Here is a 19643-nt window from a genome sequence, read left to right on the forward strand (position 1 = left end):
CTGAATTTTCAGTAGAATGCAGAAAGATCACACATTAACACCTGACGGTCTCCTTTAAGCCCTGATTAACCAGCCACAGTTCCCCGTCCTCATTCAGCTTTTGGAAGTCTGGAGCAGCCGATCTGACCAACACATAACACAAAAGGAACCACGAAGGAACATGAAAAGCACAATGAACATATGAAAACATGCAGGGAAGGAAGGGGATGTTGGGGTTAATGGGGGTAATGAGTCTTACATGGTGTGACTATGTTGCAATTACTTTATTTGAAAGTGTTAATAATGAAAATAATTTATTACTGTTTAACATATATTGTAACTTTGTATTAGATCAGCGTCCCTGTATAATGTAAACCAATATCTATAATCTACTGTATATCAGGAATTTCATACAAAATTGAATATTTTAAACTTGTTTTTCATTACATTATTGAAAAAAAGTAAATCTATCTGTCTAAAAGTGAATGTAGAACATTTAGCAACAATGTAGTTCATGACAAATGGACGTAAAAATGCTTTATATATAATAAAAGAAGACATCAATATTTTAAAATATTAACTTGTTCAATTTCTATTGAATTTATTTAATATTTTACATTTATTTCTTATTCAAATATAATACTGCATCATTATACTATTACAGTAGAAGATGCTTATTTGAGGAAATTCATACAAATGTTATTTTAGTATGCCCATCCACATGATGCGGTTAGTTCCTATTGCACTTGTTAGGTGGAATGTGACCAAAGGTGAAAATCTGCACACAAAAAAAAACAGAGAAAAAAACAACTTGCATGAAAGAAAGGGAGAAAGCACACTGTTGCATATTTTAACACAGGGTCACTGTGTAAAAATATGCTCAACACAAACACAAGAGTGACAGATGCTGAATGACAACTGAGAAGGGGACATGTTGATTCAAAACACTCATTGGACACTAGATTAGGTACACCCGCACAATCAAATGAGGTCCGATCCAAAATCTGCACCAAAAATATCGTCTATTATTTTAGGACTTTAATGAAGTTCCATCCTAGCTAACCGAGCTAATAACAATACCATTCTACAAATACTTTTAGACTTTTTTTCATCCATATTTCATGAGACAGTGCGGGTGCATTTCATGTTTGCCAGCGAGTGCAGTTCGAAAAACAATAGTGTCATTATTTGGCTTTTATGAATCAAATTGTGCTGTCCACCTTTTATGTCAAACGGAAAGAAGAAGGGTTTCATGCAAAACGCATTCCATGACAGTGAGGCTGATGACTCTGCAACGTTCAATCGGCTTCAACGTTAGTCCCAGATTCTTCACTGCCTTCTTGGACCGCTTAATAAAGCTCGTTGGAAGCTGGGAAACAGCAACCTCACTAAACTCTACGTGGACATGCTGTTAAGTCTTCTTGGTGTGGAACCAGTGAGAACGAGTCACTCTTCCCGCGTGGTCATGCACGATGCATGGACCACCTCATCTGTTACCTGAGCCTACTCAGCAGATGTCTGACTTCTAGCCGCTTACACGCAAACCTGGGAGATCTGCACGGGACAAGTTGGCGTTCGCTCGTCAGCGACGGAACACCAACGGTATGGAAGGTGGGAAGAATCCAATGCTGAAAGAAGAGCGGGCAAAACCGGGTACCTGTTTGTATCTTTGAGACCGATGTAGGCTTGTTTGAGCTCATCAGCGTCCTTCAGTTTGGAAACGTCCTCCACGTGGACGGCCACTTCTGTCATGGTCTCCTAAAACAGACGAGAGGAAGAATATTGTGGAGGCTATTTGAGATGTTTTATTTATTTAGCAGTCCTTTTCGAAAAAAAAGGTGTTTATATACGACGTAAGTTATGTAACATTGATGCAAGGCAAGCGGTGGTTTAACAATACCTTCTCATCCTGTGGGAAAGCGTGGATGGAGGAGAGAAGGTAGAGACAGGAGCATTAGAAACTGAGGTCGCAACCAAACACATTCAAAACAAATGAGAACAGACTCATGAGCATGTTCACGGACACAAGGAAAACATTCAATGTCGTATTAGTAGCACAATGGCATCACAAGTGACACTTCAGCCAGAAATACAGTTCATTAAGTACACTTTCACAATCTAATGAGATTGTTGGAGTTGGGAATTGCACATAAAGTGGCAGCAAGAAATTACGAAATGATCAGCTAACATGGGTGCATTAGTATGGAACATAGAAACGTTAAGCGGCAGGTCAAGGGAACGTGACGTGTACCTTGTGGTGCATGGCTTCCTTTTGGCTGACCAGCTGCGAGCGCAGGATCAGCACCTCCTCCTTGCGTACCTCCAGCTCCTCACAGGAGGAGTTCAGCTGATCCAGGAGCACCTTGTAGGCCGGAGAGCCCGGTGCGCCGGCGCTCGATGCCGCGCTGCCCAGCAGGCTCTTCCTCATGTCGGCCAGGTTGTGCTTCAGCTTCTTGTTCTCAGACTCCAGTTCTTGACGCTGAGGATTGAGAATGTTAGGTTCTAATAAAAATAAAATCCGGACACGGAAAAAGGATGGACGCATTTTAGCAGCTCACTTTGAGGGACTCGTACTCCAACTCTGCCCCACGAGCCTTTTTGAACTCAGATTCATCCTAAAATAAGGAGCAAAGAACAACCTTTAGAAATCGATTGAGTTCCATTCATTATGTGGAATAAAAATACAAAGCTAATCTAGAAATCGGTGCGACTGTGTATTTGCGCGCACCCTGGCTCGGGCCCTCTGAAACTGGTCCTCCTTATTTTCCAACTCATTGCGCAGTGACTGCTTTTCTTGCTCCAGCTCTTTGAGTCGCTTCTGCAGCTTGAGCGTGAGCGAGGTATCCATTCCTCGAGTCAAATCCTGCAAGAAAAGCCATTCAATGTCAACTCCCGCTGACACAAGAATCCGGAAATGCAGAAAGTAAATCAAGAAGGCTCGTCTGAAAACAAGTCCAGTACTTCTGCGGCATGGGAAGCGTCTTCCGATTCGGCGAACTCTGAGTTGAAGGTGTATTCGGACTCGTTGCTGCTGTGGGTGGAATCTGTTCTCCTGTGGCCAGGCTTGGAAATGTGCTTAAAAAAAAAACAAAGCAAAGTGAGTGGGGGCAAAAAAAAAAAAAAGAATAAAATGTGTCACGCACTTCTTTGAGGTCGTCGAACTTCTCCTCGAGGCGAAGGTGTTCTGTCAGGAGATTCTGGTAACGAGAGCGCTCCTCGTTCAGATCTGTCTCCAGCTGCTGAGTCTCCGCTGCAATCGCACGAGCCATTTTCTCTGGAAGAAGCCAAACACATAAAGTTATTAGAAATCCAAATAATTTCTGATATTGTACTTAGTCGATTTTTTTTCCCCCAAAAAATTTGTATTTGTCCAATTATTTTACAACTTTTTACACTGGAAAACTTAATGGGCAACCTTCAATTATTAAATATTATGAGCATTTGTGGGACGTTTTACTGTATTTCTTTTGAATATTGCATGACGTTTGCCAAATTAAACCTCACATTTGAGGCCCTTTTGTGGCCCACGGACCATATGTTGTCCAAAACTCACCTGTCATCTGCTGATTCTGTTCCTGAATCAACCTGTTCAAGTCGTCTTTCTCTGTCTTCAGCAAGCCGTTCTGGTCCTTCAGTTCTGACACCAACTAATACACAAAATATCCCAAAATTACATCTTTGCTATAATTTGATTTTTCAAAACCAATTAGTGGAGAAAAGTCATGAAAAAAAGGGGGAGCGGGGGTCGAGGACAAGGATACAGGATGAGGCAAAAGTTTCCCTATTGCTTGTTCTATTCAATTCAGAGGTTAAAAAAAAATGAGGTAAAAAAAAAGTTATTTCAATTTACAACAATTATTAAAAAATCATTTAAAATTTTGAATGAAAGTATTTTTTTAAAAAAAACAACTAATATTCTGTACTGAGAAAATATATGATGTGCTAAAACATACCTGTGAACCTATAAACAAACTATAATTTTTTTTTATAAAAAAGTAAATCTACACAATAAATTATTATCTTGGTGTGGAAAAATAAGGATCTAAAAATGTAATTAATTGAACATATATAATCAGTCCACTTCTTGCTCTGAAAGAGCTAAATATGGGCCCTAAAGACCACAAAAGACTGCTACAAACAAGTCCCGCTATTTCTACTTGACTGGGCTACAAATATGAGGATGCTAAAAGATGAACGAGCACTATACCGGGTGCTCACCTGCATGGGGGCAACTGCGTGCCCAATGTCCCCTGCCTCTCTGAGCCGGCTACATTAACGGAAAAAAATTTGTCTTGGATGAAATAATTTGGCCTAAGTGGGATCACTTTTTAATGATACTTATGTAGAGGAGTAATTACTAAAATGTAGTCAAAAATCAATATTGTGAAATAATAGCACTATTGGAGGAAGCAATTATTCCCGATGAACCAATACAGAACCAAGGTTGTTCGATTCTGACATCCTGCTTCAGTTCAGTAAGTTGAACAACTGAGTTTTGAACTGAAGAGGGAACTTGGGTGATAGACCGCAGCCAAAAGAGAACGTACTTTCTCCATCTCGCCCTTGTAGGATTGTGCCCAGTCCTCGATGGTCTTCTTCTCCTGCTGTGTGGTGCGCAGCTCCTTCTTGAGCTTCTCCAGCTCCTCCAGGAGACATTTGACCTGGTTGCCTTTGCTCTTGGCCTCCTCCTCCACGCCTCGAAGGCGACCCAGCTCCCCGCGCAGCCGCTCGCTTTCTGTCGTGTAGGTGTTCTCCAAGCCCGTCAGCTTCTCGTTGACAGACTTGTTCTCTTTGGTCTGGCGGGCCGGAAAACGGTCAGACCGAAGAACAAAACAAAACACCACCAAGAAGACAAACGATGGCGCCGACCTGCTCGTCGATCTTCCTCTGGAGCTGCATGATCTTGTTCTCCATGCCCTTGTTGAGCTTCTTGAAGTGCTCCACCGAGCGGGCTTCGATCTTCAGTTTCTTCAGCTCGCGCCTGGCTATCATCCTGCGAGTGCAGCACTGCAGGTACACGATGGAGCTGAGGCAGCGCTTGTACCAGCAGCGAGCCAGCCAGCCTCGGGCGTGCTTCTGGATGATCACCGCCTTGTGCTCCCGCAGAAGCTACAGATGGCAAGGAAGAGACAAATATCAAAACACTGAGAAATCTCAATTTTGAACCTTTTTTGACAGTACTACAGAAGCCCGATCAAGTTGTTGTATATGTGCGCATTACCGCTTGGTACTTCTGACGGGCCATGTAAGATCTGAGGATAGTCTGTATGGCCAGCGCAGCCGCCTGCTTCTGCCTGTAGCGTTTCCTGGCCACGTACATCTTCTGGTACTTCTGGATGATGGTGGCGGCCTGCGTGCGACGCATGAACTTTGCCAAGCTGACGATGAGAGAAGATTAGGAAATTACTTAAATAGTTAAAGTTCTGGGGGGACGCTAAGATCCGGTGTGAGTGACCCACCAGCGAGCCTGGTAACCTCTGGTGAACCTCTGGATGGTGATGGCCGCGTCGCGCTTGCGCAAGTACTTCTTACGCGCCAGCCAGCAGCGAATGGTTTTCTGGATACGGATGCAGGCGGCGCGCAGCTTGTCGGCGCGCAGTTTCTCCAGGTAGGCCACCTGGCCGGCCCTGAAGAAGATCTTGGTCTTACCAAACTGGTATTTATCCTGATCCTGCCAGAAGAAGAGAGCATTTAGAAAACACAAAGAAATGGAAGCTTTGAGCAGAGGGAACGTTTGCTAGGCGGACCTCCACGAGCTTCTCCAGAACGTTCCTGCACGTCAGCTTCTTGTCAGAGAGAACATCTTTCTGCTTCATCAGCACTCTGTACCGGCTGAAGAACTCCTGGTATGTCCATCTGAAGTGTGCACACACACGGAATCATTAGACATGATGTAGAACAGTGATGTTTAACATTTGTAGTTGTGATTCATTTAGAATTTTTTTTTTTTTTTTGGATTGCCGAGATCCAATCAGTACCTTGATGGGAAACCTGCAGCAGAGATCCGAATTGTCTCCAGGACGCCACAAGCTCTTAGCTGCTGCACTGCACGTTTCGGGTCAAACCTGTTAATCAACAAAATTCACAGATTTAAATAAAAAAAATAAAAAAGTTTGCTTTATGAGTTTCCATCGCTGTAGCGGCAGAGACTCACGAAAAGGCCTGCTTGAAGTCGTTGGGTTTGATACAGCGGACGTAGTGTGGCGTGGTGGCGTTCAAGGTTTCCATGAGCATTTGAAGGGAGTTACGGAACTACAAGAGAGAAGCACTCCTCGTGAGACAAGTCTGGAGCGTGCGTAAGGTAAAGGATGCAAAGTATCAAACCTGGCAGCCGACGGTCTTCTTGTGCTCCTTGCTGCTGGTGTCGCGGCTCTTGTCAGGTTTGACGCTGAGACGGGTCCTGCCTCCCATCCCGGTGGGCTGACCCGTAGGGCTGGTGGCTTTGCCCTCATCCTGGAACAGCTCCACCAGCAGGTCGAACTGGGTAGAGCAGTCCAAATTACGGTCATAACGACATCGAGATTTTGGGTTAGGAGGATGCAATGTACTGTGGAACCTTGAAAACTTGACAGTACATATTCCGGACCATTTTAAACCAACGTTTACTTTCTACTCCCTTTTATGTATTTATATTTATTCATTTTTTTCCAAACAATTCGATTGCTAATGTCATCACTGAGGGCAAACAAAGCATCCTCGGTGCCTCTTGATTTGTAGATTAGTTTTGTTAAAAAAAAATTAATAAACAAAGCCAAAGACCATCATGAAAAAGTTATGGTATTATGACACGAACAACTTTGTGTATACTGTAATGTACAGGTGCATCTCAATAAATAAGAATACCGTACAAAATAAATCATTACTTTTAGTTACCGTAATCCAAAAAGTTATCGCATATTAGTAATCACAATTCAGTAATTAAAAATACACATTATTTTTCAGAAAGTCAACTCCTACTTATTTTCTATACTATAAATAATTTTCAGAACTGACACTCATGTGTATATTTGTGTAAAGCACTATCTTTGTCCATGTGTATTATTTGGACTAGCATGCTAGCTAATATTGCTAAGAGTCATGTGGCAGTGCAGTTTTTGTGTTGGATAATTTAACTACTGAATGTTTGCGCACATTCTATATAGATGTTGATGCTTTATGATCTGTTTCAAGTGATTTGCCGCTATCTTGAGTCTAAATCATTAGACTAAATGAAACAGTACTGAAATCGATTTCGTTTTCCACGATATTCAGATAAATTGGGATGCACCTGTAAATGCTTTTAGTACGGCATGCAGAAATGAACCGAGATGTCCTCCTCAGTGCTGTATTCGAAAAGCAGAAAACAAACCTTTGAACGCAATACCACTTTCAAATGTCTTTTATGCGCGATCATGCTTTATTTTTAAACTCAAAGTGCCTCTAGTGCTCACCATGCAGCAAACAACGGCACAGAACGAAATTCTGTGACCCAGTGCTGTTAGAGCGATTAAGTCGGCGAGTGAAAGAGAAGATAAAGAAAGCGCCAGAGGCAGATCGGCGTTGCGTGAACGACTCCGTTTACCTTCTGCCGACGGGGTGGGGAGGGAGGAGGGTTGTCACGATGGAGACAAAACCACATACATGGGACCACACATGAAGACAAAATGACAGGAGAACACAATCACATCATCATTTGCATGCCACATGTTTGTCATGGCAACAAATGGGAAATAAAAACAAGCAAACTGGTGATGAAGATGATTGAATTCAATCATCGTGTCACACACGCACAGTGAGAGCGACGGGATAATCTTGGCCGAAAATCTTAAATCCTAATTAAACCAAATCTCATTAAGACCTTGTTAAGGTTTAATCCCAGTTGTTTAAATCTCATTGATGCAGACAACATGCACGTGTTTGCATGTTCCTCTGTGGGTGCAAACCAATCCTTTTGGCCTCTTCTGTTGACGTCTGAAGGAAGCACACCGCATCACAGTGTGTGCGTATGAGCGCTCAGGATTGAAAGCATTTCAGTCCAGCAAGGTTATCAGAAACCGATCGGAGTCGATTTAAATTCATTTGCTAACCAAAACAGTAGCGCCTACAAAGCACCTAAACCAGTCACATAGCTGAGCCCAGTCTGCACGGCCCATAATGTAGTTATTCATATAGCCACTAGAGGTCGCTACCACTCCAAGCCCAAGAGACGTCAATGTTATGATGATGCGTATATGTCGTACCTTGCTGGCCTTGAGCACCTTGATCTGTTCTTCATTCACCGTGTCCTTGTTCTTCTCCAGGAAACCATCGCATTGATATTCAACCTGTGCAAGTACACGAGAGTGAAGTTTGTGTAAAAATATCACTGCATGAATGCGCACACACACAGACGCACACCATAAATATTGCTGTCGTCGGGCCGGAATCGCTAAGATCACAATTTGGTAAATGTACAACTCTATACTTTTGCTCAGTCCACCGGTGTTTTATTTATTTATTAGCATTAAAGGTGTGGTGATCATCACAGATATCAAATTAAATAATAATCAAATAATAAATAGCTAAATAAATAATTATTTTTTATTTTATTTGTATTTTCCATCTTTATACATATGATATGCATGTTTCTATTCCTGCTTCAATTTGCAGTCAGTTTTAATTAGAGGCTTTAAATATTTGTTATATTAATAGATAAAAAGACTAATTTCAGATCACATATGTATATGCGAGACTCCATTTTCATATCAGGTAACCTCATGGGAAAGCCTGTGTTAGTCCTTGACCTGTTTAGATGTAATCTAATAGCGCAGTGGCTAAAACCGGACACGATAACGCTGCGTTGCACCAAAAGTCAACTTCAAGCGCCGCTCTAAACGCTCATCTTTTTTGCGGGTGAGAACAGAGATAAGGAAATAAAAATCCCCCGGCTATTCTAAAAATAACTGACAACAGCGCTTGCAGCAGCCAATCTTTTCCTAAATCTTTACTAAAAAGAGACAAATCACCTAAAACGGTCAGATAAACTTGTGAGTTGAAACCAGCAAGCACCATGTAAATATGTGTCCGGCCCACCTTATCAGCAAAATGTTGGATGATGAAGGCGCGGTTGGACATGCGCGGCTTCTCGAAGAGCGAGCACGTCTTCAAGTGGGTGTTGTACAACTTCTGAGCCCATGAATCATCCGAGCCTTTTGGCATCTGAGGAAAGACGAGGCATGAATGAATCAACCTAAATGCCTCACTTTTGGACATTTGTTTGAGATTATAAATCAGTAAATATCAAATGTACCCGGCACTCTTCATCCAGCAGGTCCAGGACGCCCATCTTGGCTTCGATGAGGTTGATACAGGGCTGATTGTCGTAGAAGTCAATGAGAGTCCAAGGGATCTGCTCCTTCATGTACTCCTCCTGCTCCAGCTTGAATACGTGCTGCACTCACACCAACGATAGACATTTAGACGCCAACGTGCTTACATCAGAGAATAATACAAATAATTCTGCGTACCATGTTGAATTGCTGCTGGAGCTTCTCATTGGCGTAGTTGATACAGAACTGCTCGAAGCTGTTGATTTCAAACGTCTCAAACCTTGCAAACCAACAGGAAAAAAAAAAAAAGAAAATCAATATTTAAAAATGAAAATACAAAATGGCAAACGTGATTCTTGTGCACCGTGTATTTCATTTCCAACTTGAAATCCCGTACCCGTAAATGTCGAGGACGCCGATGAAGGAGTGCTGTTTGATATTGGTGATGAGCGCTTTGTTGACGTGCTCCACGATCCAGTTGAAGAGCTTGGCGTAGATATGCTTGGAGAGGGCGTCGCGGGCGTTGGTGGCCTGCAGGCGAGGGAGGGTCTTGATGTAGGTTTCGGAGGCCGTCTTCAACTTCCTGTGGCACAGCCACTGAGCCATGTCCTCGTAGGTGACGCCGACCAGCTCGCAGAACTTGCTCAAGTGATGATTGTTGGTCTACGAGAAAGAGGAGATCACATATTAGCCCCGTGATGCCCTTGTCGGGCTCACATCGCTAATGTGATTTAGCTTTAATTTGCCTTTTTTTCTTCTCTTTTTGGGACTGTAAAAGCCAAAGCAATTATAATCATTTATTTTTATATACTTGTCTCATGTCTAATCTTGGCTAAATCAAATCACGAAGAGGTTAAAAAAATAGGATGAATGAATTAATGGTAGCCTTACGGGAATGATGCTGCTATCTGAATCTTTGTCTTTGATCTCCACATTTCCCAGATGAAGGATAGCAGCCAGAACTTGAAATAATCCCATCTGATAAGATTCGTTGATACCTGCGGGGGGGGAAAACATTTTGTTTTTCTAGGGAAGTAATTTGGGCTGGCGCTGAATTTATAATGGATCACTCAATGTAAAAACAAAACAAGTAATTGCTGTAAACGAGTTCAAATGCTGAGTTGCAAAAAAAAAATATATTATTGCATTTCTTTTGTTAGCTAGCATGGTACCAGTATTTCCTGGTTTCATGAAAAGCCACCTCGAATCCTACACGGACTTAAATGATGAGTTACCGAGCAAGGAGAAGGCGTGGCGGGTGGTGCCGAGCTCCTTGCTGTCATCCACCCCCTCAATAACGGGGCTGCATCCCTGCCGGGTGTACAGGAAGTCGTTGGCGTTACCTGAAAGGGACAGACGCTGATTTTAGACAGATTTACTCTTTCACTCTCAACAGAAGTAATTCTTCACATACCAACACGTTAAATCAAGGAATGAAGTGTTGCCTGGCAACAGAGGCACAGCCATGACTCTGTGACAACTCCTTGATTTACCAAGCCAGCAAGTCAGCGAGAGAGGAAAACGGCAGCTGCGTGTGTGTGTTTGTGTGTGTGTGTGTGTGTGCGTGTGTACCGTGTCTAAGATGAGCAGGTGCAAGTTCACAGTTGGAGTGCACTGCATGAAAGCTGCTTGGACAACGGACCCTTATGTGTTTCTATTAGAGCGTTGACATCACCAGACAAGTGATTCAAAACACCTCCGCTTCTATGGTTAATACTTTTGGAAATGTAGGAGGTGGTTGGGGGGGGCTACCCATTAAGATGTAACGCTGGCTCCAAGTACATCAAGTGTGTTTTCTGCCTTCCTTACTTAGTTTGAGGTTTTTGAACTCCGGCAAATGCGATGACGCGCAGAGTTGATAAAAGATATGATAATTCCTCTCTTCGTCCGCCTGGAAGACAATATCATCATCATCAACGCAAAACAAATGCTTTTCATTCACGGCATTCAATCTGAGAAATGAACCAATCTTTGCCTCACCTGGAATACCACTCTGGACTTTTCCAGCAGATATGTCCTCATGTTGGCGCCGATAATCCGGTAGCGGTTGTCGAAGCCGATCTCGATGTACTTCCCAAAGCGACTGCTGTTGTCGTTACGAGTTGTCTTGGCGTTCCCGATAGCCTGGCGCGGGGAAAACATGTCATTTTGAAACACAGTTTTGGGACTGCAATATCTATACAAGAGAGAAAAAAATATCGATAACCATACATTTTAAATAGTCAAAGCAGCTTGATTCAATTCCGTATGATTGTAAATCAACAACCCCTAGACAGGTTGTACTTTAACATGTGTTGTTGCCGAGACCAACAATCCAGTCTCTCATAATCTGCCTGCATCAGCCAAAGCAATTTAAATGCCTCACACAAACACATCCCTGGGCAGGTTCGATAATATGGGAAAAGGCTGAGGCAGTTCTCGATGTCGCAGTGACATCACTGCGACGCAAGAAAGCTTTCTATTCATTCCGTAAGCTCCAATCTGATTGGTCACAGCCAATGTGGACAAGAGGAGAGCAAGTGGAGCGAGCGTGAGAGAGGAGAAGGAATAAGAGAGTCACCTCCATGATGGGGTTGGAAGCCAACACCTTCTCCTCCACGTTGGCCTCGCTGGCCGAGCCACTGACCGTGGCAAAGTATCTCATGGCGTATTTGGCTGAAACGGTCTTCCCGGCCCCAGACTCGCCGCTCACAATGATGGACTGGTTCCGCTCATCCCTGCAACGAGACATTAAACTGAATCTGTATTTGGAAAGTAGAATTTTCCTTATTGCTTATAAAACTTTGGTTATTGCTTTAAATATTTCTATTTGATTATACAATGAGGAAACAATGCGGGCTGCTGATTGCTTGAATTGGATCATTTACTGGTCATGTGTCACATGGAGTGAGGAGTCAGCTGCAGTTGGCTTCTAAGCTCCCTTTTTTTTATGCTTTAATACCAAAAGCCGTCACTGTGGAAGAAACTGGGCCAGCTCTGAGAAGCTTGACATTTTTCATCTCAAGCTCCCCTTCTCTGAGGAGACAGGATATTCCTGAGAATGCTCTCTTTCATGAACTCTCAGTCAGACTACCCTTTGAGCAGGAGGAGGAGGGGGGGGGGGGGGGTGTTTCTTTACTTGACTCCTAATTCTGCTGGAACACACTCGCTGCACTGTCAATTGGAAATGTCAACTAGGTAATATGCAGGTTAAGCGTTGGGTTTTTTTTGCAAGTCAGGTATTTACTGATCTAAATTTAAAGGGCGAGTCAGGCAAATCATTTCAAATGAGTTCCTGCCGAAGAGAAGCAAGAATCAAGTCGAGGATTGTACAAACCTCGCCATCTGCTTGTAAGCTTCTTCTGCTACAGCAAAGATGTGCGGGTCCATGTCTCCCATGTTCTGACCGCTGTACGCATTGATGATGTCCGTCCCGTAAATGGGCAGCGTCTCGTACGGGTTGATGGCCACCAAAACAATCCCTGCAGCACACAGGGAAGGCCAAACATATGATTGGGGGTCGAAAATTTCAAACACTTATTTGTATCAAGTCATTGATAAACCGGACATTCATTCAAATAAAACTTGAGTAACAAATAAGTTACGTTCTGAGTTTAAGAATTAAACACTTATGATTCCGATAACATTTAGCCGTCTTACCGCAATAAGTGTAGATGAGCTTGGAGTCGATGAAGCGGACTTTGAGGTTGTGCAGCACCGCCGGCTCGTGGAGGTAGCTGAGCGCCGTGAGGTCATTCTCACCCACCAGGATGTCAGGGTTTCGCAGGTAGGGCAGGTTCTTGGTCTTGGGGTCCAGCTTGTGCTCAAGATTCTGAGGGTGGGGAAATGAAAGAAACCAGGACTGGTACTCAGAAACATACCAAATGACTGACGGTGGTAAATATTATTCAAGTTCTTTGCTTCTTCAGTCTTCAACTTTGAGCTATCCGTCTGATGTACTTACTCGTGCCTTCATTGGAAGAAACATTTTCAATACAGATTTCCTCAAAAACCACATCAAGTGGAGTAACAGGTAGAGTCCATTTTGAGGATTCGCTGGAAGCGACAGCTCGAGGCTCGGTCAACATGTCTGGCTGGACATGCGGACTGCTTTTGCTGAAATAATGATTAAGAGGTCTCCGCCCACTGAATGTATTCCAAATGCATTTTACACACACGTGTATCGTATCAGAAATATGTCATGGGATGTGATCCTCGTGACGTTGATAAAAGTTGTTGTTTACAAGTGGTGCGGCCGCAAATGGCTTTTTGGCAGGCGTGTTTCATCTTCAGACATTTGGAGAAAGGAAAATCAATTATACATGGATTGGTGTCTGATGCTCGTCTAATCGGGCCACAGGAAACCAGCCCCATTAAGAGCGGCGTTTTGTTTTGTAACAACAGCTTTTTGTAAGACGAAATCACACCTCGCTCTCGCTAAATACAGTTTGTCGTGACAGTGATTGTCTAATTACAGCACCGAGATTCTGCAAACCTGCCTGACACAAAAAAAAAAAATTGAGCCAGTCTTCCAAGGTCTAGGAAACTAAACACGACAGACCGTGGTGTGATTTAAAAAAAAGAAAAAAACAGCGATTGAGGAAGCACTCCACTGCTTTGAATGTTCATCTACCGGAATTATTGATATGATTTCAATAATTTTATAAAAAAAAAAATCTCGGTGGAGGTTTTGAGGAATGAAATTTGTAGCGAGTTATTAGAAAAACAAAAAAGTTATTAAAAAAGATGAACAAAAGAGCCGTAGAGTCGTAGTTGGAAGACAACACACTACTAACCGTTCCATCTTCCAGCATAAGCTGCAGTGAGGCGTCGCCATTTTTGTAGTCTTTGCTCAGCTCGGCCGACTTCCACACGTCCTCGACGTCGGGGATCCACACCCGAGCGCACTGTGACATGAACGAGAAAAAAAGACGTCAGTTTACACACATGCCCCGTGGACGGCAGGGGAATATTGTGGTCCAAATAGAATTCATCCCAAGAGGACATGTTGTTTTGCCCAAATGAAAGTCGCACTGTTGACCTCAGATGAAGCGGAAGTCACGACAATCAGATGTTTGTGGGAACTCACTGCGAAGGCAAACGGCAAGCCAGCACAATTGTCCCTTTACCACACACAGACAGACAGATAGATAGACAGATGTGTGCCCACTTGAGTATTAAAAAAAAAAAGGCCTCAGGATTGCCTCAGCTGATCACAGAGCGTGGAAAAACAGCGGTGAATCCAGCTGGTCACATGGCGGTCGAATCCGAATCGTACTGTACATGAAATTGCGTGCACACACACACACACACACACACACACACACACGCACTTCATGGAGGTCTTCCTTGTAATGCTACAAAGCCACCAGCGCCACATTGTGACCTTAACAACTGTGTTCATGTGACATTACATAAGCGAGGCGAAAAGGAATGAGGACTTAAATGAGGTTTAGCAAAACAAATTTGAGCAAGTTGCTTCCACTTAATCTGGATTTTATAGGGATTTTGTAACGTGTGGAATCGCTTGTTTAGTTGATAGTCTGTCGATTGGACTGCGTCTTCAGTTTAGTTACATAAAATGACAATTTAAATCCCACGCTGGAGAGACAGAGAGGATTTATTGTGGACGCGCACGACAAGAGGGTGACTTTTAATTGGATCTGCTGGTTCACTACCAGTCAACTGAATCGTGACATCATGGTCACGCCAACTTCCTGAGTGTCATCTGCGTGACTGGTTTTAGTAGTTCGTTGTCACATGACAAATCAGCAAGCAAAACAAAATCAGAATTTACTGAGTTCCAATACAATAGGATCCTAGCCTACTTGGCCGAACCCAACAATAACCATTCCCACTCGTATTCACATCTGGTCCAATTCAGATCTGAGAATATTTGATTCCATGCATTTTTTTCCTCCACCATTTACGCTGGCATGATAATTATCCCAGTTGTGCCACAAAAGGAAAAAAAAAACTTGAACCGGCAGTAATAATCCAGCCCGCGATGAAACTTCTATTGGGTCATAAAAATACAACATTGTTGTGCTTTTAACCGTGAGACTTTTACAACCACACCAAGCAGCGTGGTTCTTTTTAACTAGGTATGCATTGTTAAAGTAGATAACAAAAGTAACCACGACTACTTTCTGGCAATGGGACGAAGGATAGATACAGTCCAGTTGTCACTAGCGTGCAATAATGAGACAAGAATGGCACATTTTTGCTCAGGCAAACATCCAGAAGTCACATAAATACACACATATCCACGCACGCATGCACACACACTAAAAGCCAATTCTAGCCATGCCAAAACATTGTATACTGTTCCAAACGTTACCATGGTGAACTGAATGTAAAACTTTAAGAGTGAGCTTGTGGAAGCGCCATTTAAAATGGTTCATTTTTCAAACGATTCGATTGCTAATGTCATCACTGAGGGCAAACAAAGTATCCTCGGTGCCTTTTGGTCCCCGCTATGCTTCATTTTCTCATTTCCCCCGCAAGGAGTGCCAAAGCAGCCAGCCTAGCAACCAAGAGGGGTTGGGTTGGAGGTTAGGAGGAGGGGGGGGGCTAAAAATAGCAGCAGCAAGTTTTGAGCAACATCACACCTCGTGGAGACATCACGGCTGCACCAGTGAGCACACGACTCCATCCTCGTTATCACCCTCGCACATTTGCAATTTAGCCGAGACGTCAAGCCCAATCAAGTGGAATTAGGCCTCGCGGAAATATGCTGCAAATCACCACACGCTGATGCGATGCAACGGGAACGAAAAAAAAAAAAAAAACGAGGTGGAGGTTGGAACACACTGACGGGTAGTTAACATGAGGAGAGAGAATGCTGTGGCTTGTCGCTGGTGTGTATCGGGTGGCAGACATTAGTGACATCACAAATCACTGGCTACTGATAGTCAGACGTCATTGAACACACACCCAAGCTTGTCACAACATTTCATTTGAGCGTGTGACATGGTGGCTCTGATCCATTGCGACCACAAAACGCGTGCCATGTGCAACTAAACTGAACTTGGCCGAAACAAGGCTGCAACTGAACAAGAGACCCCAAGAATAAAAGACAGACGAGTAAGATGCCAAGTACGAGACAGAAGCGTCCACACGATGTCCTCCAAGGCTGGGAGGAGGACAGGATAGCATGACGCTAATCCCGATTTAACTGAGACGGAGGATCCAGAGCTGATTAGTTCAAAAGATTTACACCAAACTAATCTTATTTCACCCAACGCTACCTCTTAATTACCATTACTTTCGCTTCTGCGTGGGGACAGAAATTTCAGAAGGAATTTTAACTTTGGTCCAAAAATGGAGATAAAAACCTGGACATTTTTGAAAGGGAACAATATCATTACCACCACTTCATCTGGTACAGCTGAGAATTGTAAAGAGAAGTTCATTTTGATTGAAACTCTCAGAGAAGTAGATATCAATTTTACCATCCAGTTAAATGGTTGCTATGTGAAAGAAGAAACTTATTCCAATCCAAGCAACGTTAAAATCTCATCAAATCACCTTGAAGACCGCAAGTACGGATGCGTTGCCAGACACCTGCCGGGTCGAGACCATTTCTGACGCCGCCCTGACTTTCTTCTTCCCGGAATGTTCCCGCAAAACTCTCTGGAGTTGAAGCATGGCGCCGACATGAATTTCAAGTAAAGTCAATAAATGTCCTCATTTCAGACTGAGGTTTGGAAGTCACATGCATCACAAGAGCGGTGACTACGCAGAAGGGAAGGCTTGAAGCTGGGCGTGGCATTTCATTTACGTGTCATTGGCAGATTAAAGGACTTCACCTTGCTAAAGCTGATCTTTGAGCCTTTCACTCTTCATCAGGCTGACCTGCTGTGACTGCTTTGCACCCGTACACGGTTAACTACCTTATCTTCCACCTAATTAGGCAAGGTTCTGCTCACTATATCTTGATTGGTAAATTTAGTTGGACAGAGGAAATACATTTAATGTCAGTATAAATCCGTGACAGCTTACTTTGTTTTCGTCGATCAAGTCACTTGGGAAATGCAACACCGTCCCCTACAGGACTGGAGAGGAACTGTGTTGCATTAGGCCCAAAACCTGACTCGAACTATTTTTTTGTTGAAGGAACTTTGTCACAGCAATTCAGCATTTTTTTTCTTCTTTAGAACAAAAATGTGTATTTTAATAGGTAGAAATTTTTGAAAACACAGATGCATTTGATACATTCTTCTGTTAAAATGACATTTCCTTTGACTTTACTATCATCAAAAATACAAGCATTGTCCACTGTCCAGTTGAAAGAATGCCCATCCTGAACTTTGCATTTTTAAACTGCTAATTCATTGAGTCAATGACTCCTACAAAAAAAAAAAAAAAAATCAAGTTAATCCCATTTTGACCAACGTGCAGAACGGAATGTGATATGCAACCAGTTCACAAAAGCCAAGTCAACGAACGGAGTGGCTGACTGCTGGGGCGTCGTCACATGATGCCACTCATGTGAGAAGCTGCTGTTTTTCTGCTCAACATGACGATGTGGGGCCGGAACTCTCAGCATTAGCGGGCAGAGAGCGGTATCGGGAAAGTCCGCTACCACCCAAAGGTGCAGCCGAACTTAATGACAAGACCCTCTGATCTTGGATTAAGACTGTGCATGGTCTCGTTGTGTGGATCAGTGGTGACAACTTCTCGCCAAGGCATAACAAACTAAGTCTGTGAGAATTTCGTCAACAAGGAAATCAACTTCATGATTCATGCTTGTCGGCATTGCTTCACATCCACTGACAGTCATTGAGTACGCACAAGTATCTGACCACCAGAGCACAAGTCACAATCGGTGACCATTTGTAACTCTTAAGACCTAAAATAAGTAAGTAACAGGACACCTGAAGTTTCAATCAATGAGCACATACTTCAGGCAAAAGGAATACTTAAAATAAATATAGTCTTCAAAGACCATTCTCCACCACCACATGAAGGGTGTGTCCCCATGAAGGGCTTCACATTCTCCACCATGAGACTTGACAGCTCGGATCAGTTAAGAACCACGATTCTGATTACAAACACACAAATAAAAATACCTTCGTGATAACCATTAGACTCAATCTCATCTGTTAAGACACTAAGCAAAAACTTACATCAACGAACATATACGCCAATTCCCGGTTCATGTTTGCCGGGTGAGCTTCTAGCTCATGCTTCTTCTCAGGATGCCTCCAACAATTCAAGTCCATCTCAAGAACACTCTACGGGAAGGAAGCTCCCCATCGGATCGGCAAACATGAGACACTCCGTAGACGCTCCGGAAGATTTTCTAGTCCTGTGACGTGCTAAGTGGTCCTCGCGGCTGCCCATCACACTTGCCATCCTCCTTCCTGGATCACATGAGACTCCAGCGAGGGAGAAAACAAGGCTTTCCCACATACGCACCACCACCACCGCTGCCTTCAGGCAAGACGTCGTCTGAGCCCGCTTCCGGAAGGTGGGACTCACGATGGCTGACTTCTGTGACATCATTCTTTTTTGTGAGATAACAAGATTGTTTCAAATACATGCCGTAAAATTACTACCACGCGGTTGACCTCAGAAACGTGTCTTTGCTGTGTCAGAACAGCCATGTCAACATGCCGGATAGGACATGACTGCGCAAATGCTTAACTGAGTTTTCTGACTAATCTAATTAGGCACTGGTCAAAACAAAATGAACTGATGGCCGACATGCAAGTTATACAGTGATCAACTTCATTTACTGCAGGCCGTTTTCAAAGCCAATTGACTGCCATTTTAAAGCCAAAACCCACAGAACATTCACTTCTGGGTCAATATGAGCACTGATCCAAAGAATGAGAAGACTTGCTTCTTTCACAAAAATGTTGACAATAGAAAAATAAGATTCCCATATCCAGTATTATAGCTGTAACGTCGCTAACTTCTCCATTGCGGTACTAATAAAAGTTATCTTACGATCGTCATACGGCATTTTCCTATCTATCTGGACCGGGTGGAGGTGGTGGGGGAGAGGAGGATGGTGGCTAAGCTGTCCTCCATCATGGACAATGTCTTCCACCCCCTTCATGAGACTGTCAGAGCCCTGGAGAGCTCCATCAGCGACCGGCTTCGTCACCCACGATGCACCACCGAGAGGCATCGCAGGTCCTTCCTCCCTGCTGCCATCAGACTGTACAACCAGGCCGACCATCGTAGCTAACGGACAAAATAACATGCAATAACGTGCAATAACCATATGTGCAATCACACTATGTGCAATATCTGTCTACCTCACACTCTTTTACCTGCTTTCTTTGCACTTTTTTGCACTATTTTTTTATCTAATATTTTTTTTATCTCCACTGTATATTGCCAGTATTTTGTATACACTGTCCATATTTTTTTTTTTTTTTTTTT

The 19643-nt window shown here is 43.3% G+C and overlaps 1 protein-coding gene across 4 annotated transcripts in view; it reads right to left on the reverse strand.

Moving 5' to 3' along the window:
- Window positions 1-19643, reverse strand: part of myo5aa (myosin VAa) — a 29171-nt gene that overhangs the window by 6776 nt on the left and 2752 nt on the right. For 2 of the 4 annotated variants that reach the window (XM_061276847.1, XM_061276846.1), the window contains exons 1-29: window positions 18377-18690; window positions 14042-14152; window positions 12906-13077; window positions 12583-12727; window positions 11827-11983; window positions 11247-11390; window positions 11076-11157; window positions 10502-10609; window positions 10158-10264; window positions 9664-9929; window positions 9465-9546; window positions 9248-9388; window positions 9031-9156; window positions 8199-8282; window positions 6304-6459; window positions 6134-6231; window positions 5958-6044; window positions 5727-5835; window positions 5439-5650; window positions 5201-5357; window positions 4849-5088; window positions 4527-4775; window positions 3533-3626; window positions 3123-3253; window positions 2941-3054; window positions 2708-2842; window positions 2538-2594; window positions 2231-2458; window positions 1637-1737 (exon numbers count right to left, since the gene is read on the reverse strand). In XM_061276847.1, the coding sequence (XP_061132831.1) occupies window positions 1637-1737; window positions 2231-2458; window positions 2538-2594; window positions 2708-2842; window positions 2941-3054; window positions 3123-3253; window positions 3533-3626; window positions 4527-4775; window positions 4849-5088; window positions 5201-5357; window positions 5439-5650; window positions 5727-5835; window positions 5958-6044; window positions 6134-6231; window positions 6304-6459; window positions 8199-8282; window positions 9031-9156; window positions 9248-9388; window positions 9465-9546; window positions 9664-9929; window positions 10158-10264; window positions 10502-10609; window positions 11076-11157; window positions 11247-11390; window positions 11827-11983; window positions 12583-12727; window positions 12906-13077; window positions 14042-14152; window positions 18377-18472 (3989 nt within the window). In that variant the 5' untranslated portion in view covers window positions 18473-18690. Of the gene's footprint in view, window positions 1-41; window positions 123-1476; window positions 1534-1636; window positions 1738-2230; window positions 2459-2537; window positions 2595-2707; window positions 2843-2940; window positions 3055-3122; window positions 3254-3532; window positions 3627-4526; window positions 4776-4848; window positions 5089-5200; window positions 5358-5438; window positions 5651-5726; window positions 5836-5957; window positions 6045-6133; window positions 6232-6303; window positions 6460-8198; window positions 8283-9030; window positions 9157-9247; window positions 9389-9464; window positions 9547-9663; window positions 9930-10157; window positions 10265-10501; window positions 10610-11075; window positions 11158-11246; window positions 11391-11826; window positions 11984-12582; window positions 12728-12905; window positions 13078-14041; window positions 14153-18376; window positions 18691-19643 lie in introns of those variants that run through there. The other 2 variants (XM_061276845.1, XM_061276848.1) reach the window with 2 other exon arrangements.

This window comes from Syngnathus typhle, linkage group LG4, assembly GCF_033458585.1.
Source record: "Syngnathus typhle isolate RoL2023-S1 ecotype Sweden linkage group LG4, RoL_Styp_1.0, whole genome shotgun sequence".
In the NCBI taxonomy this organism is placed as follows: Eukaryota; Metazoa; Chordata; class Actinopteri; order Syngnathiformes; family Syngnathidae; genus Syngnathus; species Syngnathus typhle.